Below are 26428 nucleotides of genomic sequence, written 5' to 3'. Positions count from 1 at the left end.
GGGGTCCCAGATATAAGGAAGTTGGTCAATAAACATATGTTTATGCACCAGGTACCATATGTATTAGTTTTCTACAGCTGCTATAACCAATTACCACAAATTTAGTGCCTTTAAATAATTTATCATCTTACAGTTCTGGAGATTAGAAATCCTAAAATCAAGCTATTGGCAGGGCTGCATTCCTTCTAGAGGCACTCAGAGAGAATTTATGTCCTTGTCTTTTCCAGCTTCTAGAAGCTGCCTGCATTCCCTAGCTCATGGCCCCTTCCTCCATCTTCAAAGCCAGCAATGCAGCATCCTCAAGTCTCTCTCCCACTTTCTGACTGCCTCTTCTGTTGTCACATCTCCTTCACTGACACTGATTCCCCTTCCTCCATCTTAGAAGGACATTTGTGATTACATCCAGAAGGACCCACCTGGACCAGGATACTTTCCCCATCTTTGAGTCCCCATCCCTAACTTAATCACATCTGCAAAGTCCTTTTTGCCCTGTGAAATAACATATTTAGGGGGTCCTAGGATAAGGATGTGGCCATGTTTGGGAAGCCATCATTCTGCATTATTGCAGTGATACAGGGGTGAACACAGGAGGTGACATCCCTTCTCCCATGGAGAGTCTCTTCCACTGTAGGAGAGACAGAAACTAAACAGGTAAATTAATTGATAAGATACTGAAATGTGCTATGAAGAGAATTTTGAGAGGGCATCATGATGGCAACTAGGTATGGAGAATGGTTGGAGAGCTTTTGAAGCCAAAAGGCTGAAGGAGGCTTTTGAGGCAAAGCCTGAAGGATTAGAAGCCAATTACTGGCACCCTTGCCTCCATGGTCCCCCTGAAATTCTTTGGAGATTTTTAGTAAATTTGGGACCTGTTAGTTCAGGAAATGAGTTGACTTTAACCCTCCCTACTTATGAATGCGCTCTATTAAACAGACCAGTTCCAACTCACAACTATTGATTTGTCACCTCTGCCCCAGGGATTTTTTTTTTTAAAGATTTTATTTATTTATTTGAGAGAGAGAATGAGATAGAGCATGAGAGTGGGGAGGGTCATAGGGAGAAGCAGACTCTCCGCTGAGCAGGGAGCCCGATGTGGGACTCGATCCCAGGACTCCAGGATCATGACCTGAGCCGAAGGCAGTCACTTAACCAACTGAGCCACCCAGGCGCCCTGCCCCAGGGATTTTAGTCTCTAGCCTTTTTGAGTTTCAAGTCAAGATCAAGAACCAACCCTGCCTCTTTAGGATTAAGAACAGCACCCAGCACTGTTTCATGCATATTGTTTGGCATAAAAGCCCTAAGACTGCAATGCAATGGCAGAGACCAATTGGGAATAATTTTTTTAAAGATTTTATTTATTTATTTGTTTGTTTGTTTGTTTGTTTGAGAGAGAGAGAGCACAAGCAGAGGGAGGGGCAGAGAGAGAGGGAGAAGCAGACTCCCCACTGATTCAAGGATCCTGACCTGAGCCTAAGTCAGCCGCTTAACCGACTGAGCCACCCAGGTGCCCCCAGTTGGGAGTAATTTAAATCCTTAGCCACTTAAATTTGATTCCTGTGGACATAATTTCCAAAACCTTTTCAGAAAAGTTTAAAGTGGATGGACCTCAGCAAGAGTTTCAATCATCACTGAGTCCTGGGGCCAGGGAAACCAGGTCCTTGATCCATCCATTCAGTGAACTGTACTTGCGTCTCTCGAGTTCTGTAGTGCCTCAGGAGGACTATGAAATGAGAGCCTGGGACCAGCAGAATGCCAGAGCAACTGGCTTCCCTTTGGAAGAAAACACCTTTCTCTCTAGGTTGTAAAAAGGAGGGCTTTATGTATATTGGTGGGGACAAGGAGAGCATGGTCTCAAGGAGTCAGCCAGCTAAATAAGGAATTACAAAAAGAACACAACATTCTCATCCCAGCTAATGGAAGACTTTCTCCTCTTAAGTTCTTTGCCTCCCCCACCCACACCCCAGAAAATGGTTAGTTTATCCTGGTGTGTGGCTGGGATTCCTGCAATGACGCTCTTTGTATCTTGTCTCCCTCGTTGTCCTTTTTTTTCTCCAAAATAATATCTTCCTTCAAAATGATTTTCTCTTTGATTGCAAAGATAAATTCGATAAATTGATATATGCACAAATTAAATACCCTAACTCTGTGATTATAAAAATATTTTAGGGGGGAGGGGGAATTAGTTAGCCCGGTGATGGGTATTAAGGAGGGCACGTACTGCATGGAGCACTGGGTGTTATATGAAAACAATGGATCGTGGATCACCACATCAAAAACCAATGATGTATTGTATGGTGACTAACAACACAATAAAATTTTTAAAAATTTTAAAAAATATTTTACATGAGATTCCTGTTTCCCTTTTTCTAAACAGCTTTATTGGGGTATAATTGACATACAGTAAACTGCATAAATGTAAATGTACAATTTGATAGTTTTGAGATACATATAGATATCTATATCTATGTCTATGTCTATATTTATATCCATGAAATCCTCACTGCAATCAAGATAGGGAACATATCCATCCACCAGAAATTGGGGGTAGATGGGGAGGTGGGGGTGAATATTGTTCTCCCTGGGTTTTAATCTCTTGTAATCAGCTCACAAATTTGTACTCTGGATAATGAGAAAAGATGAATCATTCATAAAAACTTTTTTTCTACAAAAGTGGGCAGAAAGAAAAACAACTTCCCACCCACTTGGCAGGTGACCAGTGGTTCATTAACCTAAATCATGTCACTGCATTGTCAGTTCCCTTTCTTCATTGTGCACAGGACTGAGCTGGAATGCAAAGGGATGGGGAAAGAGCCCAGCTGGTGTCCCAGGCCAGCTCTTGGCTGCCCTGGATGGAAGCAGGAAGAGATTTTTGCCCTTAGTTCCTTGACAAGCCTGCAGTCCATCTTCATTGGGTACCATGTCCTTCAGCCCAGGGCTTCAGGCATGAGTTCGGTATCTACCCCCAGCTCCTCAATCTTCCCTATGGTCTAAGAGGAAGAGATACATGTGTTCATTTATCCTTCATTCTAAAGCCAGTCTCTCGGGGTGCCTGGGTGGCTCAGTTGGTTAAGCGACTGTCTTCAGCTCGGGTCGTGATCCTGGGGTCCTGGGATTGAGTCCCGCATTGGGCTCCCTGCTCCTCGGGGAGCCTGGTTCTCCTCCTCCCACTGCCTGCAGCTCCCCCTGCTTGTGGCTCTCTCTCTGTCAAATATATAAATAAAATCTTTAAAAATAAATAAATAGGGGCGCCTGGGTGGCTCAGTCGTTTGGCGTCTGCCTTCGGCTCAGGTCATGATCCCGGGGTCCTGGGATTGAGCCCCACATCGGGCTCCCTGCTCAGTAGGAAGCCTGCTTCTCCCTCTCCCACTCCCCCTGCTTGTGTTCCCTGTCTTGCTGTGTCTCTCTCTGTCAAATAAATAAAATCTTTAAAAAAATAATAATAAATAAAAATAGATAAATAAACCCAGTTTCTCTTCCTAGTATCTAGACTTAATAATTCCCATTCTTCTCAATCCTTCAGCAATGTTTATTGAAGACCTACCAGGTGCCAGGCACTGTTCTAGGCTCCTGGAATATGGCAGAAGTCAAAACTGATAGAAATCCTTGCCTTTGTGAGCTTACATCCTAGTGAAGCAGGGAACCCAACTTCCACCAATTTCCCTTTCCCCTCTATCATCTTCGCTAATTCACTCTCTGAGTTACTTTCCTTCTGACCTCAAAGATGTATAGGAGAACCATATCCCCTTCCCTTTGCCACTTGCAGCTGCGACCCTATCTCTTTCCTTTCTATTCGCCATTGCCTGTGTCAGTTTATACCCAGTGGTTCTGAGTCCCCTTGTCCCTCCTTTATAGTTGAGCTCAGAAACCGAAAACCTCTTTTCAGTGCTTCTTCTACCGGATGTCTCTTGTTCCTCTGCTTCCGAGTCTTCCACACTCTTTCCTCCAGGGGCTCCAGCCCCTCACCTGTCTCCAGCACAGGCCCTCCCTCCCAGTCTTAACTGTAGACAAGGCTCTCTCCTCTGCCCTCAGCTCTTCTCCCTCATTCCCATGCCTTCTACTGCCACCTTCAAAAGCAGGTAACTCTCACATCTCCATTTTAAATGCTGACCTCTCGTCAGTGTACAAAATCTGTATGTATTTCTAGCTTTCTCTAAGACTTCTGCGCTTGTGCATCTCACCTTTACTTGCTGACCTCTCGTCAGTGTACAAAATCTATATTTCTAGCTTTCTCTAGGACTTCTGCGCTTCTGCATCACCTTTACTTCAGACACATACACGCCAGGGGCATTAACTTCCCCGGTACACCAACTCTTCTTCTCAGCCTCCCTGTCTCTGCTAGTGGTGGTCCTCAGTCTCTCCAGGATCTGAAGGAGAGACTCCTCGCTTAGAATGGTACCAGAAACTAGCTACCAAAAAAACCAGCCAGCTACCCTAACCAAGATGATAAATAAACACACACACAAACAAATAAAGCAAGCTTGTGGGAATATGTGGGGGTGATCCCAGCCTCTGGCAAAGAAGGCTAGAAAGCAGCCTTTTACTTCAAAGGAAGACTTACCTTCAATATGTTGAAGTCAGAGGGCAAAGGAGGAATGCACAGGGCACTGGAGTGAATGTACGGGGAGGTGGGAATGCCTGAGAGCCTCAGGGTAAGGGGGTTGGAAGCAGTAGGGAGAGCAGAGATAGGGATCTAGAGTCAGCTATTTGCTGATTCTGTATCCTGGGCATGGCTGGTTCCAAGAGGGTTTTGCTCCCATTAGCCATGAATTGATGTGGGATGACAATGATAGAAAGCAGGAAACAACTGTCATGGCCAAGAGGAGCCTAAGTAGACATTATGAATAAATAGTAAGTGGAATCCTGGATGGGGTCCTGGAACTGAAACAGAATATGAGACTAAAACACTAAGGAAATCTGAGTGAAGCATGAAATTTAGTTAATAATAACATAGCACTATTGGCTCATTAATTGTGATAAAGTTACCATACTAATAAAAGATGTTAATAATAGGAAAAACTGGGTGTAGGGTAGATAGGAACACTTACTTTTATGGTACCTACTATTTTTGCAACCTTTTGGTAAATCTGAAATAATTCTTAAGTTGTTTATTAAAAAATTAAAAGCAGGGGCACCTGGCTGGCTTAGTCAGTAGAGCATATAACTCTTGATCTCAGGGGTATAAGTTCAAGCCCCATGTTGGGTGTAGAGATTACTTAAAAATAAAATCTTTTTTAGGGGCGCCTGGGTGGCTCAGTTGGTTAAGCGACTGCCTTCGGCTCAGGTCATGATCCTGGAGTCCCGGGATCGAGTCCCATATCGGGCTCCCTGCTAGGCGGGGAGTCTACTTCTCCTTCTGCCCCTCCCCCCTCTCATGTGCTCTCTCTCTCTCATTCTCTCTCTCAAATAAATAAATAAAATCTTTAAAAAAAAATAAAATAAAATCTTTTTTAAAATTAAAAAGAAAGAAGTCACACAGATAAAGATGAATATCATGATTTCACTTATATGTGGAATCTGAAAAACAAAAGAAATGGGGGCACCTGGCTGGCTCAGTCAGTGGAGCATGCGATTCTTGATCTCAGGGTTGTAGAGATTATTAAAAATAAAATCTTTGGGTGCCTGGGTGGCTCAGTTGGTTAAGCGACTGCCTTCAGCTCAGGTCATGATCCTGGAGTCCCGGGATCGAGTCCCGCATCGGGCTCCCTGTTTGGCAGGGAGTCTGCTTCTCCCTCTGACCCTCCTCCCTCTCATGCTCTCTGTCTCTCATTCTCTCTCTCAAATAAATAAATAAAATCTTTTAAAAAAATAATAAATAAATAAATAAATAAATAAATAAATAAATAAATAAATAAATAAAATCCTTAAAAAGTTAAATAGGGCGCCTGGGTGGCTCAGTCGTTAAGCGTCTGCCTTCGGCTCAGGTCATGATCCCGGGGTCCTGGGATCGAGCCCCACATTGGGCTCCCTGCTCCGCGGGAAGACTGCTTTTCCCTCTCCCATTCCCCCTGCTTGTGTTCCCTCTCTCGCTGTGTCTCTCTCTGTCAAATAAACAAATAAAATCTTTAAAAATAAAAATAAATTAAAATAAATTAAAAATTAAATAAAAGGGGCACCTGGGTGGCTCAGCCATTAAGCGTCTGCCTTCAGCTCAGGTCATGATCCCAGAGTCCTAGGATCGAGCCCCACATTGGGCTCCCTGCTCCGCAGGAAGCCTGCTTCTCCCTCTCCCACTCCCCCTGCTTATATTCCCTCTCTCACTGTGTCTCTCTGTCAAATAAATAAATAAAAATCTTAAAAAAAAAAAATTTAAATAAAAAAACAAATGAACAAACAAAATAAAACAGAAACAGGCTCATAAATACAGAGAAAAACCGGTGGTTGCCAAGAGAAATAGGTGAAGGGGATTAAGAAGTACCCCCCCCAAAATGCTGCAAATAAAATCAAAAGACTCATAAGTCAGAGATAATATATTTATAACTCATATAACAAGCAAAGAGCTAACTAATTTATATAAAGAAATACTAAAGGCAAACAACCTATAGTATTAGAACAAAGGATAGCAGTAGGCAATTCACAAAAGGGAAAAAAGAAAAATGACTAATACATAAACATGTTCAACTTCACACATGATTACATAAATGCAAATTAAAACAACTGCAACAACCAGATTGGCAAATGTTTTAAAGTTTGGAAATTCACAGAGTTAGCAAGCTGTGAGAAAAGAGACATTCTCAAATATTCTTGCTAGGAGTGAAAATCAGTACAAACTTTTTGGAGAGCAACAAGGCAATCATGATCATTATTTGAAATGTAAATATCCTTCAGCTTGGCCGCAGGGCTGCTGAGGGTATAGTGTCTGAATGTAATGTCAGCATATGCTGAAGTGTGTGTGTTTTTTTGTTTTGTTTTGTTTTTTAAGATTTTATTTATTTATTCATGAGAGACAGAGAGAGAGAGGCAGAGGGAGAAGCAGGCTCCCAAGGAGCCCAGAGCCCAATGCGGGACTCGATCCCAGGACCCTGGGATCATGACCTGAGCCGAAGGCAGACGCTTAACCATCTGAGCCACCCAGGCGCCTTGAAGTGTGTGTGTTTACATATATACACCCTGAGTGCAGCTCTGTGTCACTGCACAGGTCATACGGCTGTGAAGCTGCGCCTCTCTCTAAACACAGCTCATTCTCATTATTTGTGGGTTCCATATTTGTCACCTCGCCTACTCGCTAAAACTTACTTGTAGCCTCCCAATCAATACTTTTAACACTTTCGTGGTCATCCATAGACACGTACAAAGCAGCAAACAATTTGAGTCACAGGACAGGTTTGTTCCCAGCTGAGGTCCAACAAAGGAATGCTCTGCCTTCTTTTTTTAGCTCTGATCCTACAAACAAGCGTCCTACTCATGGTCTATGAAGTGTCATGTTTTTCACATTTTTTTGGTGCTGTTGGTGATTTCACTGTTTAAAACGGCCCCCAACTGTTGTGCTGAAGGGCTGTCTAGTGTGCCCAAGCTCAAGAAAACTTCCATGTGCCCTAGAGAGAAAATAGGCATTAGATAAACTCCTTTCAGGCATGAGTCATAGTGCTCTTGGTCATAAGCTCAATGTTAATGAATCAACAATACGTATTGAATAAGGTGTCTTAAAACAGAAATACACAAAACCAAAGTTATGTTTGATCAGTTGAAAATGTTATGATCAGGGGCGCATGGGTGGCTCAGTCGGTTAAGCGTCTGCCTTCGGCTCAGGTCATGATCCCAGGGTCCTGGGATCGAGTCCCAACTCGGGCTCCCTGCTTGGCGGGAAGCCTGCTTCTCCCTCTCCCACACCCCCTGCTTGTGTTCCCTCTCTCGCTGTGTCTCTCTCTGTCAAATAAATAAATAAAATCTTAAAAAAAAAATTAGAGGGGCACCTGGGTGGCACAGGCTGGTTGGGTGACCAACTCTTGGTCTCAGCTAAGGTCGTGATCTCAGGGTCCTGGGATCGAGCCCCGTATCGGGCTCCCTGCTCCGCGGGAAGCCTGCTTCTCCCTCTCCCACTCCCCCTGCTTGTGTTCCCTCTTTTGCTGTGTTTCTCTCTGTCAAATAAATAAAATCTTTTAAAAAAAAAGAAAACGTTATGATCAGGCAGTGGCTCCTCGTCAGGTGGCAGCCGTGGCGGGTCAAGAGGATCCAGTGCAGCAGGAGATTCACCAGGACTGGGCGAACTGGGAATACATTGAAGTCATCACCAGCAGCATCAAGAAAAACACGGACTTTCTCAACTCGTTTGATATGTCTTGTCGTTCGAGACTTGCAACCCTAAACGAGAAATTGACAGCCCTCGAACGGAGAATAGAGTACATTGAAGCACTGGTGACAAAAGGCGAGACCCTCACCTGGAACTCAAAATGCTGCTGCTGGGAAGCTGCTTTACGGAATACAGGCCCACGTGGGAAAGGCCCCAGCAGCCTCAGCTCCTTCCTCTCTCCTTAAAGAGCAACAGGGCTTGTTCTTGTTCTTCTTTTTTCAAAAGCGTGGCCTTTGGGCTCTGCAGTGTACGTCGGTGTGTGATGTGGCGTGTGGGAAGAGGTCCAGGGGAGCTCTTGGAACCAACATGAGGCATTTTATCTTTTAGTAACATTTTGTAGAACTGTTCGTCAGTGTATTTGAGGTGCTCAGAGCCAAATGCCTGGGACTCTTTGTCAAGGTCCTCCCCACCTCTCTTTCTCTCTCTCTCTCCGACTTTCCTTACAGCTCCCATTGCCTCTGCACTGATTCTATAAACAGTCTTTGTCTCCTTTCCACCTTTGGTGGGGGGTGGGAGGCAGTCCAGGCTGAGACACTTATGCCCTGGCAAGGTGGCCACCAGAGAATGTTGTTCCTAACCCACCAGTTTCTTGTCCTTTTGGGGAGGTCAAGGCGAGGCCCCCACTTGGCTTGAAGGGACATTTTCAGAATTTTCTTTTTGTCACTTGGGTTGTCTTTGCCTCTCATATTTCCCTAATAAACTCCTCAACTTTAAAAAAAAAAGAAAAGAAGGGCACCTGGGTGGCTCAGATGGTTAAGCGTCTGCCTTCAGCTCAGGTCATGATCCCAGGGTCCTGGGATCGAGCCCCACATCAGGCTTCCTGCTCCTTGGGAGCCTGCTTCTCCCTCTCTCTCTCTCTCTGTCTATCATGAATAAATAAATAAAATCTTTAAAAAATAATAAAATAAATAAAATAAAATAAAAAAATTAAAATTAAAAAAAGAAAAGAAAATGTTATGATCAGAGACTTGCAATAATCTAACCCTGTGTTTCCCCAAGAGCAGTGGTTCTATATTTGCTAATTCAGTGTTGGAGACAACTTTATAGAACATAACTACCAGGAAAAACAGAGTCAACCGTTTATATACAGGTATATGCTTAAAACTTACTTGAAGTACACAAGAAATCTTTAAGAGTGTTTACCTTTGTAAAGCCAGACTGGGGTGGCAAAGACAAGGCAGACTTTTATTTTTCATTTTATACCTTTATGTACTATTCAATTTTTTTTAACTCTAAGCATATTTTACTTTTTTTACTTTCTGAAAATAAATTTAAAACCAAATATCTCACAAATTCCCCTCATCTCACGTCTAGTGCAACATAATCAGATCCTCACCACCTCAAGTCAGAATTATTATAATTATTTTATTATTATAACCATCTCAAGCCAGAATTATTATAACCATCCTTCCCACTCCTGATCTTTTCTCTTCTCCAGTCTTTCCAGAAAGCCACTGCCAGATGAATCTTCCCAAAACACTATTTCCATCATGTCATTTCCCTCTGAAAAATGTCAACAATTCTCCATTGCCTCCTACAGAGTCTGTCAGAGTCCTATGCAATCAGGTTTGAACCTTAGCTCTCTCTGTTCCCCAATTGCAATTCTACATCCTGCCATCTCTTCTTATTCTCCACCACCTGCCCCCATACCATGTCAGTTTCTACCTCCATGCCTTCACCTGGATCTGGCCACACCTCTGTCTTCCCAAATCTGCCCACTCTTTAGTTTCACTACCTTACTGAAACCCTTCTTAATTTCTTTTTCCCTGTAATTTTTCCCATTTCTGTTTTTGCTCTTGTTTTATTCTGTTCTTAAGTAAGTTCCACAGCCAGGAACACAGGGCTTGAATTCACAACCCTGAGATCAAGACCTGAGCTGAGATTGAATTGCTTAACCAACTGAGCCACACAGGCACCCCCAATTTCTGAATTCTTTTTTTTTTTAAAGATTTTATTTATTTATTTGAGAGAGAGAATGAGATAGAGCATGAGAGGGGGGAGGGTCAGAGGGAGAAGCAGACCCCCCGCTGAGCAGGGAGCCCGATGCGGGACTCGATCCCGGGACTCCAGGATCATGACCTGAGCCAAAGGCAGTCGCTTAAACAACTGAGCCACCCAGGCGCCCCCAATTTCTGAATTCTTATGGAACTAAGCCACACAACGAGTGTTGTTACATGTTATCTAGAAATCTCTAATTATATGTGTTTATTTATTTTAAAAGCACTGAAGCACTTATTATATGCCTGACACTATCTTAATTACTTTACAAATATTATCTCATTTAATCTTCATGATGATCTTATGAGGTAGGTAGCATTATCACTCCTACTTAAAGTGTAGGAACTGAAGCACAGAGAAGTTAAATAAGTTACCCAAGTTCACACAGTAAGTAGCAGAGCCAGCATTCACACCCAGACAGCCTGACTAGATCTAGAGTCATGCTCTTAACCATATACAATTCTGCCTGCTGCTTGCTCCAATGGATGTATTATATGACAAGTTCCTTGAGGAAGGGGAATGTGTCTTCCATTTCTTCTCTTGAGAGGCCCTTATCATACTTAAGAAAGTCTTACTGGGGTTGCCTGGGTGGCTCAGTCGTTAAGCGTCTGCCTTCGGCTCAGGTCATGATCTCAGTGTCCTGGGATGGAGTCCCACGTCGGACTCTCTGCTCTCCGGGAAGCCTGCTTCTCCTTCTCCCACTCCCCCTGCTTGTGTTCCCTCTCTCTCTGTGTCTCTCTTTGTCAAATAAATAAAATCTTTAAAAAAAAAAAAGAAAGTCTTACTGGGGCGCCTGGGTGGCTCAGATGGTTGGGCATCTGCCTTCAGCTCAGGTCATGATCCTGGGGCCCTGGGATGGAGCCCTGGTCGGACTCTCTGCTTGGCAGGGAGCCTGCTTCTCCCTCTCCCTTTGCCTGCAGCTCCCTCTGCTTGTGTGTGCTCTCTCTCTCTCTCTCTGTCAAATAAATAAATAAAAGAATTTTTTTAAAAAAAGGAAAGACAGTCTTATCAACTTCCTGGAGTTTTCTGGACCTCATTTTTATGGGAAGCTGACTTATCTAGGTCTGGAAATGGACTTGGGACTTAGGAATTGATCTAAGTATAGTTCCCTTGAACTTGCTAACTTCTCCTTCCTTCTCCTTGAATACCCCATTTTTATCCCACAGATGGGCTAAGTAAGCAAAGCCCTCTGCTGACTTTAGCCCTCCCCTCTGGCTTCCTCCTCACTCCTTGCCAAAGCTCAGGTCTTGTGGCCACAAGAGGGCGAGATGGATATTGGTTCCTTCGGGAAGTCCAATGAGTCACGCGAGAGCAAAAGGCAGGATTTCATTAATCCGTCTGTCCATGAGATGAGGCCTAACAGGTAGGAAGGGACTGGACTGTGAATGACCTTATGGGATTTTTATGACAAAAGTCTAACTCAAGCCTGTAAGTGATGAGGAATCATGGAAGAGTAACATGGCGAGGTTCACATTAGATGGGGATGAGAGATGTGTGGCTAGAGGTAGGGACTAATGTTAGGAGGCTATTTCGGTAGTTGAAGAAACGATGAACTAAGGCATGGTCGGAGAATGGGAAGAAAAGTTAGAGTGTGAGAGAAATGAGCACAGTAAGTAGAGAAAACATTTCCCCTTCTGGCCTTCACAGCCAAACCCTTCTGGATTGTAAGTAATTACGATGGCTGGCAATGGACAAAAGTAGGAAATATACCTCCCATTGCTCAGCCTCACCCAGAGGACTTCATTCTCTCCTATTTCACACTTTAGGCTGTGTTTCTGGGTGTGCAAGCTAAGTGTGCCAGAGACTTCTAAGTACTCACCAACATCTCCGTTCTCTTTTCTCTTTGCAAACAGCTAGACCACATTTCTTTCTTTTTGTTTTTTTAAAGATTTTATTTATTTATTTTGACAGAGAGAGAGAGAGACAGGGAGAGAGGGAACACAAGCAGGGGGAGAGGGAGAAGCAGGCTTCCCGCTGAGCAGGAAGCCCGATGCGGGGCTCGAACCCAGGACCCTGGGATCATGACCTGAGCAGAAGGCAGACGCTTAACGACTGAGCCACGCAGGCGCCCCTAGACCACATTTCTAACCTCCGCTATGGTTAGACATGAACAGGAGACTAAGTTCTAGCTGAAGATATGAAGGGAAGTAATGTACACTCTTGCTTCTAGATCATGTTTTTTGTTGTTTTTTTCTTTTCCTTCTCATTCATTGTAGACCAAAACTTTTGTAAAATACACTACAAATGAGTTATTGGAAAAAATGAAATTTTAACACAAAGACATTTAAATTAAATTCAGCAGACATAAGACGGCAGCAAAACGGTTATAAAACTTTCTAAAGGCTTAGTTTCTATTTCTGTACTTATCTTGTCACACCCCAGTAACTGCACCAAACTGATACCAGTCCATACAGCCCATTTTGAGGGACATACCCTACTTCTAGGCCCACAAAAACTTCCCACATGTGCTCCTCCGTGCCTTTTGTGGGCCTTCCTTAGTTTGGGTCCCACCTTCTGCATGGAGGTGGGCTGCTCTGGCTAAGAAGCAAGAAATAAACAATTGAGGGCATCTAGCTGGCTCAGTTGGTAGAGCATGTGACTTTTGATGATCTCGGGGTTCTGGTTCGAGCCCCACATTGAGTGTAGAGTTTACTTAAAAATAAAAATCTTGGGGTGCCTGGGTGGCTCAGTCATTAAGTGTCTGCCTTTGGCTCAGGTCATGATCCCAGGGTCCTGAGATCGAGCCCTGCATCGGGCTCCCTGCTCAGCAGGAAGCCTGCTTCTCTCTCTCCCACTCCCCATGCTTGTGTTCTCTCTCTGGCTGTCTCTTTCTGTCAAATAAATAAATAAAATCTTTAAAAAAAAAATCTTTAGGGGCACCTGGGTGGCTAGTCGGTTAAGCATCTGTCTTCGGTTCAGGGCATGATCCCAGGGTCCTAGGATGAAGCCCCGTGTCTGGGCTCCTTGCTCAGCGGGGAGCCTGCTTCTCCCTCTTCCTCTGCCACTCCTCCTGCTTGTGCTCACTTGCCCCCTCTCTCATTCTTTGTCAAATAAATAAATAAAGTCTTTTTAAAAATATATAAAAATCTTCAGAAAGAAAGGAAGATTTGTATTTGAGCCATTTTCCTTATTTGGATCTATCTGTTATAGCAATTATCCTAATTAACACAACATGCTTCCACTCTTTCACAAGAGTAATTCTGTCCAGAAAGACATTCTCAGTACATCTTTGTAGTGAGAGGGTAAGAACAACATGCTAGGATGGAATGTGGTACACAGTGTCTGTATCTTCATAGAGCAATGGTCAAAGGTAGGAAAAATGTTTCAGGTTGCAGAGGTACCTTAATACTAAAGTATTTTGGGTGGATTTTTTTTTTTAAGATTTTTAAATTTTATTTTAAGTACAATCTACCCCTCCAACGTGGGGCTCAAACTCACGACCCCAAGATCAAGAGTTGCATGCTCCACCAGCCGAGCCAGCCAGGTGCCCCAGTTTGGGCTTTTTTAAATTTGCATGTAGTTGACACATAATGAATACTAAAGTATTCCTGTAGTTGGTCCTCACTCTGCAGGATATCATTTCAGGATGAAATTTCCATTTGGGGGGATGCCTGGGAGGCTCGGATGGTTAAGCGTCTGCCTTCGGCTCAGGTCATGATCTCAGGGTCCTAGGATGGAGCCCCGCATCCGGCTCCCTGCTTGGTGGGGAGCCTGCTTCTCCCTCTCCCTCTACTGTTCCCCCTGCTCTTGCTCTCTCGCTCTCTGTGTCAAATAAATAAATAAAATCTTTTTTTAAAAAAAGAAAGAAATTCCATTTGGGAAAAAGCTGAAGAGTTTCTCTTGGACTCCAATATTAACATGGTACAGTAGAAAGATGTGCCTTGTATATAGTATCTATTCAACAACTGTTTGCTGATTCTGAATCTGAATGCCCAAGCCTTTCGGGGGGTTCTTTTTTGTACAGAAACATCTTTTCTAGGATGAGATCCTCCCTCATTTGTTTTGTGTTGGTGTCTACTATGGCTTGGCTGCAGGAAGTCCTTCTTGAATTATAACTTCCTTTCTTCCTTCTGTAACTATAAGATCTCTTCTTGCTCTCACTGGAGGTAGAAACAGTGTTGGCCCCTGGCAGAGTTGTCTATATTGGAATAAATCCACTTTCCCAGAAGTAAAAGGGAGCAGCCCATATGCTTGGGTAGGCTGTTCCTTCAAACAAGAGAACTGGTGCTCCACAGAAAATGTGAAAAGTTAAGGAACCTGCAAGCTCTCAACACCCTGGTTTATTTAATTAGGGATTTCATTTATTTATTGACCTCTGCAGACACTGAATAATTAATTTGCCTCACTGCCCTACTACCAGGAGGCAGCAGCAATCTACCTAAAAGAGGTACCGCTGGGGCAAGTGCCTGGGTTCTTCTGACTTGTTTCAAATCAGTAGATGATCCTGAGTAAGTAGCTACACCACTTTCTCCTCTACAAAATGTGAAAGGGGATCATTTTCCTCCCAGAAGGAAAAGGTGATATGTATTTTTCTATAGAAGTCTCTAATCTGGGGCGCCTGGGTGGCTCAGCCGTTAAGCGTCTGCCTTCGGCTCAGGTCATGGTCCCAGGGTCCTGGGATCGAGCCCCGCATCGGGCTCTCTGCTCAGCGGGAAGCCTGCTTCTCCCTCTCCCACTCCCCCTGCTTGTGTTCCCTCTCCTGCTGTGTCTCTCTCTGTCAAATAAATAAATAAAATCTTTAAAAAAAAAAAAAAAAGAAGTCTCTAATCTACAAGAAGAGCTAACTGAAGACCATATTGAAAAAAAAAAAAAGCACCCGGACACCTGGGTGGCTCAGTTGGTTAAGCATCTGCCTTCGGCTCCCATCATGATCCCAGGGTCCTGGGATCCAGCCCCACATCAGGCTCCCTGGGAAAGCCTGCTTCTCCTTCTCCCTCTGCTGCTCCCCCTGCTTGTGCACTTTCTCTCTCTCTCAAATAAATAAATAAAATATAAAAAAAAGAAAAGAAAAGAAAAGCACTTGAATTTAATCCTGATACAGGGTCAAGCTCTCCTGATTTTTATTTATTTTTTTTTAAGATTTTTTATTTATTTATTTGACAGAGAGAGACACAGCGAGAGAGGGAACACAAGCGGGGGGGTGGAAGAGGGAGAAGCAGGCCTCCCACGGAGTGGGGAGCCCAATGCGGGGCTCGATCCCAGGACCCTGGGATCATGACCTGAGCCGAAGGCAGACACCTAATGACTGAGCCACCCAGGCGCCCCAAGCTCTCCTGATTTTTAAGTGAAGAACTTGAGCCACAGAAGTAAATAACTATAGCACAAAATTTTAACCCCATTAAAATTCTATTCAAACCCATTTAAATTCTACTAAAGCAGGAAGAGGGGTGCCTGGCTGACTCAATCTGTAGAGTGGGTGACTGTTGATCTCGATGTGGTGAATTGAATCCCCATGTTGGGCATTGAGCGTACAGGAAGGAAGGAAGGAAGAGAGAGAGAAAGAAAGAAAGAAAAGAAAGAAAAAGAAAGGAAGGAAGGAAGAGAAAGAAAAAGAAAGGAAGGAAGGAAGGAAGGAAGGAAGGAAGGAAGGAAGGAAGGAAGGAAGGAAGGAAGAAAGAAAGAAAGAAAGAAAGAAAGAAAGAAAGAAAGAAAGAAAGAAAGAAAGAAAGAAAGAAAGAAAGAAAGAAAGAAAATGGAAAGAAAGTGGAAGGCACGAAAGAAAAAGAAATTCAGATGATAAGAGACTGTTGGGTGATAAAAGGGGGAGGAGGGGCTGGGGCTGAGAGGCCGACAGAAAAAGGAACCAGAGAAGAAAGAGGCAGAAACAGTGAAAGGGAGAAGTAGTGAACTTAGTGAGCAGAACTTGTGTGCTGGGTGCTTTACATCCATCATTTCACATTTGTTCACCATGCATTCATGTATTTAAGGTTTTAAGCAGAGGGGGCGACATGATCACATGCACATGTTTAAGAGGTCACTCTGGCCACAGAGAGGTGCATAGGTGGATGCAGGTAGACAATTTTGGAGGCTGCTGTGCAAGTCTGAGAAAGAGAGGATGCTGGCTTGGTTTAAGAGTGGCTGCAAGAAGGACGCAGAGAAGCACAAAGAATTGTGGAATCTGGGGACGAACTAAAGGGACTAAGCCTTTGTATATGTTCATTGTACCTTATACTTGTCTCATCATAGCTTCTGTTACATTTCACTGAAATTACCTGTTTACTCATCTGTATTTCCCTCTAGACCTGGGCTGCCCCATACGGTAACTACTGGTCACGTGTGGCTTTGAGTAGCTGAAACATGGTGAGCGCAACGTGAGATGTGCTGAAAGTGTAAAATACCAAATCAGAAAAGCTGGATTCCAAAGAATGTAAACTATTTTATTAATAATTTCTAAATAGGTCACGGGGCGTGAGTTCTACACGTTGGGTGTAGAGATTACTAAAAAAAAAAAACACTTTTTTGGGGGGTGGTTGGAGGGGTAGAGGGAGAGGGCAAGAGATAATCCCAAGCAGATTCCACGCCCAGCATGGGGCTCCATTTTATGACCCTAAGATCATGACCTGAGCCCAATCAAGAGTCAAGGCTTAACTGAGCCACCCAGATTCCCCCAAAATAATAAACTATTAAAAAATAATAATTTCTGGGGTGCCTGGATGGCTCAGTCGATTAAGCATCTGCCTTTGGCTCAGACCATGATCCCAGAGTCCTGGGATCCAGCCCCGCCTTGGGCTCCCTGCTCAGCAGGGTGTCTGCTTCTCCCTCTGCCTCTCCTCTTGGCTTGGGCTCTCTCGCTCACTCTCTCTCTCTCAAATAAATAAAACCTTTTAAAAAATAAATAATAATAATAATTTCTATATAGGTCACATACCAAAATAATATTTTAGATATATTTGGTGAAATAAAATATAATATTAAAATTAATTTTAGGGCGCCTGGGTGGCTCAGTTGTTAAGTGTCTGCCTTCGGCTCATGTCATGATCCCAGGGTCCTGGGATCGAGCCCTGCATCGGGCTCCCTGCTCAAGCGGGAAGCCTGCTTCTCCCTCTCCCACTCCCCCTGTTATGTTCCCTCTCTCGCTGTCTCTATCAAATAAATAAAATCTTAAAAAAATAATAAAAATAAAAAAATAAAATTAATTTTATTGGTTTCTTTTAAATTTCTTAATGTGGCTACTGGAAAATTTTTAATTACATAGATAGTTCAAATTATATTCCTATTGAACAGCACTGTTAGAGTATAAGAACTGAGGCATCTCCAAGGTCTAGCACTTAATAAATATGTGTTGAATGAATATGTTATATTCAGCCATAGCATACTCAGTCTCTGACTACAGATATATACTAATGTTGATGGCTTGTAACTTGAATGTTGGTTGACGCTTTTGACAATGTTGACTTCACTGTTGCCTGAAAAAGAATGTACTTCTTATACCAGCTAGGCCCAAACATTGTTCAAAATTTTTAGAATACTTCTGCAATTCATCTACTTGTCTGGAACATTCCAGGGATATTTGTCTCCTTACAGACATAGTTCACTTCCAGTTCAGTCACTCTGGAAACTGAGTGGCACATCTGGCTTGATAACTGAGGGCCAGCATCAGGTGTGCATTCCAAAAGCAATGACTAAAACATGAACCATAATACCTACTCATCAAAATCTGTGAAGCTCCTCTGAAATTCTGACTTCATTTTCACCAAATAGTCTAGCACCTTGCCAAAGTCTGTGCTTCTATTGCGCTCAGGTGCTTGAGCAGAAGAAAATGAGCATGGGGCCCAGCTAACTCCACTGTCACAGCCAGATGGAGTTGAACACTTGCATGTCTTTGAACACATCAGCAGGGCCCTTATTTTATTTCCCTGCAGCTTTACGTGAACTGTGCTAGGCTGTCACGTCACATCAGTAGGAAAGAACAATTTTATGAGCCAGTAGGGGTCTGGCATGTTTTATCTCTCAGAACCTTTTTAATTAATTCACTAAAGTCTAATCTAAGGAAACAGCTCGGTAAATCTCTTCAACAGGTTTCCACCACTTAGCAGTCTGACAGCATTGAAGTAACTCGATCTCCATGTTCTGTTTTCACCTTTTCCAAATATACTAAAAACTGAATATGGCCAAGGGCAGAAACACAAAGAAAATTCAGTTAATTCCTTCACTGAATCATGTGACTTGCACAGCTCCCAGCTCTCACTCTCCTAATGAGTGATGTAATAATGGAAACCAGGGCCCACTAATCGCTTTTGACATGAATAACTTGAATAATGTGTAGAAACCTCCCCCCTCCAATCTGTGTCAAGTGAGCTTAGCTTTTCCATATTTAAACAAACTTCTTAAGTTCCATCCTGACAAGAGGTTAGGCCCTACTAGTTAATTAGGCACGCTTCTTTCCCCCTGAAAATTTGAAGTGGTCCACATTCCAAAGTCAAGAGAGCCTGCATCTGGTAAAAAGGCTGCAGGATGGATACCTTCATACTAAGCTTCAGTGATGAAATGAAGTCATTGTGCTAGAGGGCTCCCATCCTAGTATTTCCCTGTGTATAGTACGGGACATGGCATGCTAATTAATTCAACCAATACTTACTGATTGCCGCGTGCAAAGCACTTTGGAGGATATCAAGATAAACAATACTAATAGCTGTCATTTAATGAGTCCCTATTATATCCTATACCTTTTAAAATGCACAATGCTACAAGGAGATTAACTCCATTGCACTGAAGAATAAAACAGGGCCCCTACACTTTGGGAGTTTATGTTTCACAAATATTTCTGATATATAACAAGATATAGACTATATGTAAATGAAATCCTAAATGCTGTATTTTTTTTAATATTTATTTATTTATTTGAGAGAGAGAGAGGGCACGTATGTGAGGAGGGGCAGAGGGAAAGAGAGAGAATCTCCAGCAGACTCCCTGACCAGCATGGAGCCCTCATGGCGCTTGATCTCATGACCCTGAGAGATCATGACCTGAGCCCAAATTGGGAGTCGGATGCTTAATCGGCTGAGCCACCAAGGCGACCCTAAATTCTACTTTTCTAGCTTTTTAAAAATTTTTTATTTATTTGCGAGAGACAGCGAGAGAGAGAATGAGAGCGAGCAAGCGAGCACAAGCAGGGGGAGGAGCAGAGGGAGAGGAAGAAACAGGCTTCCCGCTGAGCAGGGAGCCTGACGCAGGACTCAATCCCAGGACTCTGGGATCATGACCTGAGCCTAACACAGATGCTTAACCGACTGAGCCACCCAGGCAGGCATCCCCTACCATAGAAATTTTTTAAAAACAATCTGAATTAACCAGGGCTGACCTAGGTATAATCTTACCCACTCAAAGAAGAGACATGTATTAGAAGAAGTAAAACAAAAACTAAGTCTTCACCCATGGAAATGTTCATTACTTACCAGGGTGATGTTTGGGGGAGTCGACCTCCATTTGGCAAAATTACCATCACACCAAAATCTTTTTTTTTTTTTTAAAGATTTTATTTATTTATTTGACAGAGAGAATGAGAGAGAGAGCACATGAGGGGGGGGAGGGTCAGAGGGAGAAGCAGACTCCCTGCCGAGGAGGGAGCCCGACGCGGGACTCGATCCCGGGACTCCAGGATCATGACCTGAGCCGAAGGCAGTCGCTTAACCAACTGAGCCACCCAGGCGCCCCCATCACACCAAAATCTTATGTTAAGTGTCAGGTGAGGGCAGAAGACAGAGCCTTGGAAAGCCTGACCTTGGGTCCTTTCCAAATGTAACTTACATGTAAAGTAATTTGAGAGAGAAAAAGAAAGTAGGAAAAACTCTGTTTTTTAAATCACATTTTAATTTTTCTCCAGGTCACCTCATTTTCTGCACTCTCAATATGGCTCCCTTAACGCAGTCTGAGGCCAAGAGATGACGACGACAAAAAGAAATTATCAATAAAAGGCGGCTCTAGGCGACCGGAGACTAAACCTCCCCCGGGGGTGGGGGTGGGGGTGGGGTGGGGCAGGGAGACGTCGGCCCCATCCTCAGCTCCCCGACCGCCAGCGCCCCCTCCCGGGCGGCGGGCGCTCACCAGAGGCGCGCAGGCCGACGCTGCCCCTCCCGGGACTTCAGGTTTTCTTTTCCCCTCCCCGCCGGCCCGCCCCCCCGCCCGCCGCCTGGCGCCGCCGCCCCGCCCCGCCCCGCCCCGCCCCGCCCCGCCGGCCGGTCCCGGCTCCCCGGCCCCTGCCCGCGCCGCCCAGCCACTCGCACGTCCAACGCCCTCTTTCCCCCTGAAAAGTTTTTAGACGGTGGGGACTATTTTCTTCTAAGGTAACCTTCCACCAAACTGGAGGGAAAAGTTAACCCGAGGCCGGAGAAGGGCTGGGGCGCCAGCGGGACCTGCGGGAGCCTGGCTTTGGGAGAGAGGCTTCTCTTGCATGGGAATGAATAGCTGGGCTCCCAAACCAGAGTTGTGTGTTGGGTTAGTTGTAAAAGGTGCACTGTGGTGCTAAATATTTAAGATGGAGATTTTTTAAAAATTAATAATAAATAATATAAAATAGATTCCACTAGACAAATGGTTCTTGTCTTTAGACCTTGCAATTCGTTCGTTCTATTGATTCTCATGTTTGTCTGTCCTATAGGGGAACCAAGGTCCCCTGGGAATGACTTCTTAAATCCTAGAGACAAAAGTCAAACCTTGAAACTGCCCTTTGGGGCAGTTCGCTGAATTCGGGTGAGTAAACAACCTACAGAAATATTTAGGAAAACCCACTAGACCTGTATTTTTCAAACTGTGAGTGGCAAATCGGTTTGAGAAGAATATTAGGGAGGGAGGAAAGAAGGAAGGAAAGAAAGTATTACATAGTAAGGATCAATATTCTTTTATGAAACCTGTATCGGGGTACTTGGGTGGCTCAGTCATTAAGCGTCTGCCTTTGGCTCAGGTCATGATCCCAGTGTCCTGGGATCGAGCCCCACATGGGGCTATCTGCTCATTGGGAAGCCTGCTTCTCCCTCTCCCACTCCCCCTGCTCGTGTTCTCTCTCTCGCTGTGTCTCTCTCTGTCAAATAAATAAATAAAATCTTAAAAAAAAAAAAATGAAACCTGTATGGTGAGAGAATATTGTATATGTTTGCATGTACCAGGTGGAAATTGTGTGCGTTTGCATGTATGAGGTCGAAATGTTGAAAAATGTTTGAAAACCTCAGCACTAGACAGAATTATTTTAGGATGATTAGATTGGAAAGCTTTGAAAAGTCATCCAATTTATGCCTCTATACTTCATTTTAAAGACTACAGGCTTTAATTATCTTTCTTGCTTATTATCTTCCCATCTCAGCATCTGTTATTAATGATTTGTGAGTAATTTATCTCCTTAAAGCTATTATTTCAGTAAAGAAAGCTATAACTTAAAATATGAAGGCAGTTCTGCCAAGCTCCCCTTTTTCCCCTCTTCTATCCTGTGACTCAGACTTATGGCCACATTCCAAATGTGTCTGAAGACCCTCCAGAAAGCCTGGGTTGCTGTGATATTATGTAATCAAATATTCCCCTTATCTAGTTTATTTTAATTTATATTAATTTAAAATATGTATTTTTTTCCTTTATTGCTTATTTTAAAAGTTTTATACCTGTATAGATAATATGAAAGGCAGTAGTGCTTGAATTTGACTTTGTTCCTTCTCACTATAGGGGAAGCTCTCTTTTATGCCAAACAGGGGCGTGGTCTGTGACTGAGTTTTCTATCTTTACTACCCTGTTGCTGGAGATACACAGGCTCCATTCATTCACTCATTCATTCCTGCCATTTTCTTTAATTTGATATTTGTATCAGAAGTCCCACAGGTATGTGTGGCTAAGGGTGCTGATGGCGAGGAAATACTCTTCATAGTCATTAGTGAGACGCTGGCCCAGTAACAACAACAATAATAAAATACTTGTAATAATAAACATTACTCAGGTTTACATTAATAGCTGACATTGACTCAACACTTTTCTGTACCAAGCATCTTACATGCATTAGGTCAGTAAATTCTCTTTAACCTTGTTTCACAGTTGAAGACATTAAGCTTAGATGGGGTTAAGTGAGGTGCTAGCTAGTGCTTGGCATGGTTCTTCAACTACCACCAGGCTCTCCTTTCACTTTTCTTCGCTGACTTCCTGAATATTGAACCTGAACATTTTCCCCCAGAGACCTCTGCCTAAAAGGCAGTTGTGACATCAATGAGATATTTATGTTCCTTGAAGTCACGCCTTGTTAACTGGCACCAGGCACACTCCACAGATCTTGCCTACCAGGCAGGAGGGGGTCATTCCAAACACCAGCTGAAGAAGAAGAGCCCCTGGGTAAAACATTCTCCAAGCTATACACAGATGTGCCTTGGGAGAGAGGAAGAGCAAACACTGGGAACTGACTTAACTGGTTCTCTTTCCTCTATGTGTTCATCATGGGTCAGCGATGCTATTCAGCTGGTTGTTCAACATTTTGAGCATCACCCTGGCAATAAATCTTGGAATTTGATCTGTCATGGGGCAATCGTAGGAGATCTATGAAGGAGAGGAACGGGATGGAGAGAATTTTAGTGCAATTAGAAAAGTATTATTTTGAAAAACAGTGTACTTTCCTTGTTCCTTTATGAATAAACGACTTTATCCTTAATTGGTCCTTGGCATCCATCTGCTTGAGGAAGATAAGGATTTGTTAGAGAAGGAAGGGGGGAAAATACTGAGATATTCAGCTTCTGACATTCAAAATAGAACTTTATAGCAAAACAAGAAGTTTCTAAGCCAGGTTAGTGGCTTGAAAGAAGATTTCCTAAATTCCTTTCAAGATTAAAAAAAAAAAAAGTCTGTTTGACTCCCTGAAGATACCAGCTTGGAGGACTTAACTCAGGAAGTTCTCCCAAAGGGTATGACTGCCAGGCCATGATGTCTGCTGCTCAGAGGTAGAAGGACACAGAGTGGGGGAAGGCAGGGAAGCCTATGTTTGTTGGTCCTGGGGGATAATTGGAAGAAAGAGTGGGAGAGAGAATAAGGGGGGAAGGGAAAACTGTCAAATGTCCCGATTTCTCCTTTCCAGACTTCTGTCTAGAGATGACGAGATGGGTGCCTGGGTGGCTCAGTCAGTTAAGTGTCTGCCTTCAGCTCAGGTTGTGATCCCAGGGTCCTGGGATGGAGCCCCACATAGGGCTCCCTGCTCAGCAAGGGAGTCTGTTTCTCTCCCCCCTCCCACCCCTGCTCATGCTCTCTCTCTCAAATAGAAATGACAGGGTACATCATGTGATTGGAGGGAATAGCAGGGACTTGCTCCCTTTTGCTATGCTCTGTATCTTCCTCTGGCATAACACATCAGGTAAAAGTGTACTCAGACCAAAAGCCCTGGGGTCTGGCTTTCCTGGGAAGCTGTCAATGAGAGCCACAGTATCTGACTGAGGAACTTGTTGGAGGTGACCTTAGCAAGCTAGAGCAAGGTGACACAGTAGTGAAGCCTGCAGAGTGGATTACCTGCCTCCACCAACCAGGGCCAAGCCTAATGGACCTCAGAGACAGACTGTTATTTGTAGGATCTGCAGAGCCAGAGAGCTGAGGGGAGGCTGTCAGTCATGAGGCCTGAGCAACCAAAGGCCAGCTCACAAGTTATATCCACATGGTCTGGAACTATATCTTTCAGCTGTTAATACCAGCAGGACAAGCAGTGGCCTGGTGGGAAAGGGACAATGTCCCAAAGGCCAGAACAGTCCACATTGCACTTAGGGGTCTCTTGGATTGTCTCCTTTGTCATACAATTGCATAAGCTGTGCTTGCCCCCTAAACCATTTGGGGGAAAACTGGAGAAAAAAGTGAAGGTCTGGGAATACTGAGAAAACCAAGTGTTATTTCCTTTCTATCTTTCTTTCTTTCTTTCTCTTTTTCTTTCTTTCTTTTTTTAAGATCTTATTTATTTATTTGCCAGAGAGAGAGAGAGGGAGTACAAGTAGGGGGACGGGCAGGCAGACCTTGAAGCAGGCTCCCACTGAGCAAGAAGCCAAACGCGGGACTCGATCCCAGGACCCTGGGATCATGACCTGAGACAAGGCAGATGCTTAACCGACTGAGCCACCCAGGCGTCTCCAAGGGTATTTTCCTAAAGAGAATGAGTGTTACCTAAAAGTAACCTAAAGGGATTGCTTAAATTTGATAAGATTGGGGCGCCTGGGTGGCTCAGTCGTTAAGGGTCTGCCTTCAGCTCAGGTCGTGATCCCAGGGTCCTAGGATCGAGCCCCGCATCAGGCTCCTTGCTCCGCGGGAAGCCTGCTTCTCCCTCTCGCGCTCCCCCTACTTGTGTTCCCTCTCTCGCTGTGTCTCTCTCTGTCAAATAAATAAAATCTTTAAAAAAAAATAATAATAATAAAATAAATTATTTGATAAGATTTAACTTCCTTTTTTGCTCTTCTTTAAATTATTTTATTTTATTTTTCTTTAAATTATTTTAATGAGATAATTGTAAAATATTTAAGAACCACAAGAAATAAGAAGTAATATAAGGAACTTACGTACCTACCACTCAGTGTAAAAAAGAAAACATTACTGGCGCCCGCGTGGCTCAGTCAGTTAAGCGTCTGACTCTTGGTTTTGGCTCAGGTCATGATCTTGGGGTTGGGAGAGGGAGCCCTGATTTGGCTGCACGCTCAAAGTGGAGTGGGCTTGAGAGATTCTCTCTCCCTTCAACTCCCATACAGTTGAAACTTCCAGTGTACCACTCCATAAATGCCACTTGTATTAATTCGAAAACAGAAAATTGCTGATATTAGATTGCTTTTTTTGCCTACAAAAAAACGTTCAGAGATTTTATATTATTAATCAACCTAATATTTTATTTACCTTTATAGGTTTGATCGGTACCTTGCTCATTCTGTTGTCCACTTGAAATGCCTTCTTCCCTTCCCTCATTTATCCATATTCTAACCATGCTTCAAGACGAGATCTGAGCCCCACTCCTTTCAAGAAGCTTTCTCTGAAGACTTGAACCTGCACAGAGCTTTCCTTTCTCTTTCCAGAACATACAGTCTGTCTCACACAGCATTGTTTTATGTGTTCTATTCTGTAATTATCTGGACCACACACATTTGCACTTGGTAATATTGTTACCTTCTTTGCTGTTTTGTTCATTAATATATGGAAGAAATAATAGGCTTTTACTGAACATTTGGCTGATTAAAGATAATAAACTACTTATTTCTTGGAAGTTATTACTTCTAGCAATTTTTGTAAAAGATACTTTTGCTCAAGATCCAAACTATTTCCAGGAGATACTTTAAGGTGGGAAATCTGGGAAAGAATCAGAATAGGAGCCTGTTATCCATGAATGTAGTCAAATTTTATCATGTTCCATAAAATACTTGCATTATGGTATAGAATATCTTAAGAACTAATAATAAGGGACACCTCGGTGGCTCAGTCGGTTAAGTGTCTGCCTTTAGCTCAGGTCATGATCCCAGAGTCCTGGGATCAAGCCCCACATTGCCTAATATACCCTGGATTTCACCAGGACAATGACAACACACCTTTATTGCTGAGAAATATATCACTTCTCTGTGAAGACAGGGAGTGAAGGATCTTGTCCAATGAACCCAGGGCCTGAGATTCTTTCCCTGGGGTTCATACAGAAGCACACAAATGGGCTTCAAGCCTGAAAGTATTTGCAAAATTTTACATCCATGTACCAATGTGCATTTTTCATAGGGAGATAATCCATAGCTTTCATAGAGATTTTCAAGAGGTTCATAATGTAGAAAAGGTTAAGATCCACTTTTCTAGATTAGGAATAAGATCTCTGAATTGGAGAAGCAGAGACCAGAGGCTCCCAGGAAGCGGGGTGCATAGGAAAGAAGAAACGCATATTACACCTGACTCACAAGGACTTACACACCAATGCGTTTATTATTTTTTTTTTAAGATTTTATTTATTTGACAGAGAGAGACACAGCGAGAGAGGGAACACAAGCAGGGGGAGTGGGAGAGGGAGAAGCAGGCTTCCTGCCGAGCAGGGAGCCCGATGTGGGACTCGATCACAGGACCCTGGGATCATGACCTGAGCCGAACGCAGACACTTAACGACTGAGCCACCCAGGCGCCCCCACACCAATGCATTTACACCCAAGAGTAGAAATGAGAACAATTTTCTGGATGAATGAAGGCTTAATCATT

At 43.6% G+C, this 26428-nt stretch overlaps 1 protein-coding gene and 1 long non-coding RNA gene across 2 annotated transcripts; both read left to right on the top strand.

The window, feature by feature from the left end:
- Positions 1–4631: 4631 nt before the first annotated feature.
- LOC118000373 (probable protein BRICK1) lies at positions 4632–8472 on the top strand. The gene is made up of 2 exons (XM_034990084.1): positions 4632–4649; positions 8143–8472. Exons 1-2 carry the CDS (start codon positions 4632–4634, stop codon positions 8470–8472), a joined length of 348 nt encoding a protein of 115 aa, XP_034845975.1.
- Positions 8473–20488: 12016 nt separating this feature from the next.
- Positions 20489–25453, top strand: LOC118000390. Its single transcript, XR_004676446.1, has 3 exons — positions 20489–20568; positions 20883–20974; positions 25111–25453. It is a non-coding gene; the product is annotated as an uncharacterized LOC118000390 (long non-coding RNA).
- Positions 25454–26428: the final 975 nt, after the last annotated feature.

Source organism: Mirounga leonina, unplaced genomic scaffold, assembly GCF_011800145.1.
Source record: "Mirounga leonina isolate KUSES-001 unplaced genomic scaffold, KU_Mleo_1.0 Mir_493, whole genome shotgun sequence".
Taxonomy (NCBI): domain Eukaryota; kingdom Metazoa; phylum Chordata; class Mammalia; order Carnivora; family Phocidae; genus Mirounga; species Mirounga leonina.
The sequence above is the reverse complement of the archived record's forward strand: the minus strand, read 5'-3'. Positions and strand labels throughout refer to the sequence as shown.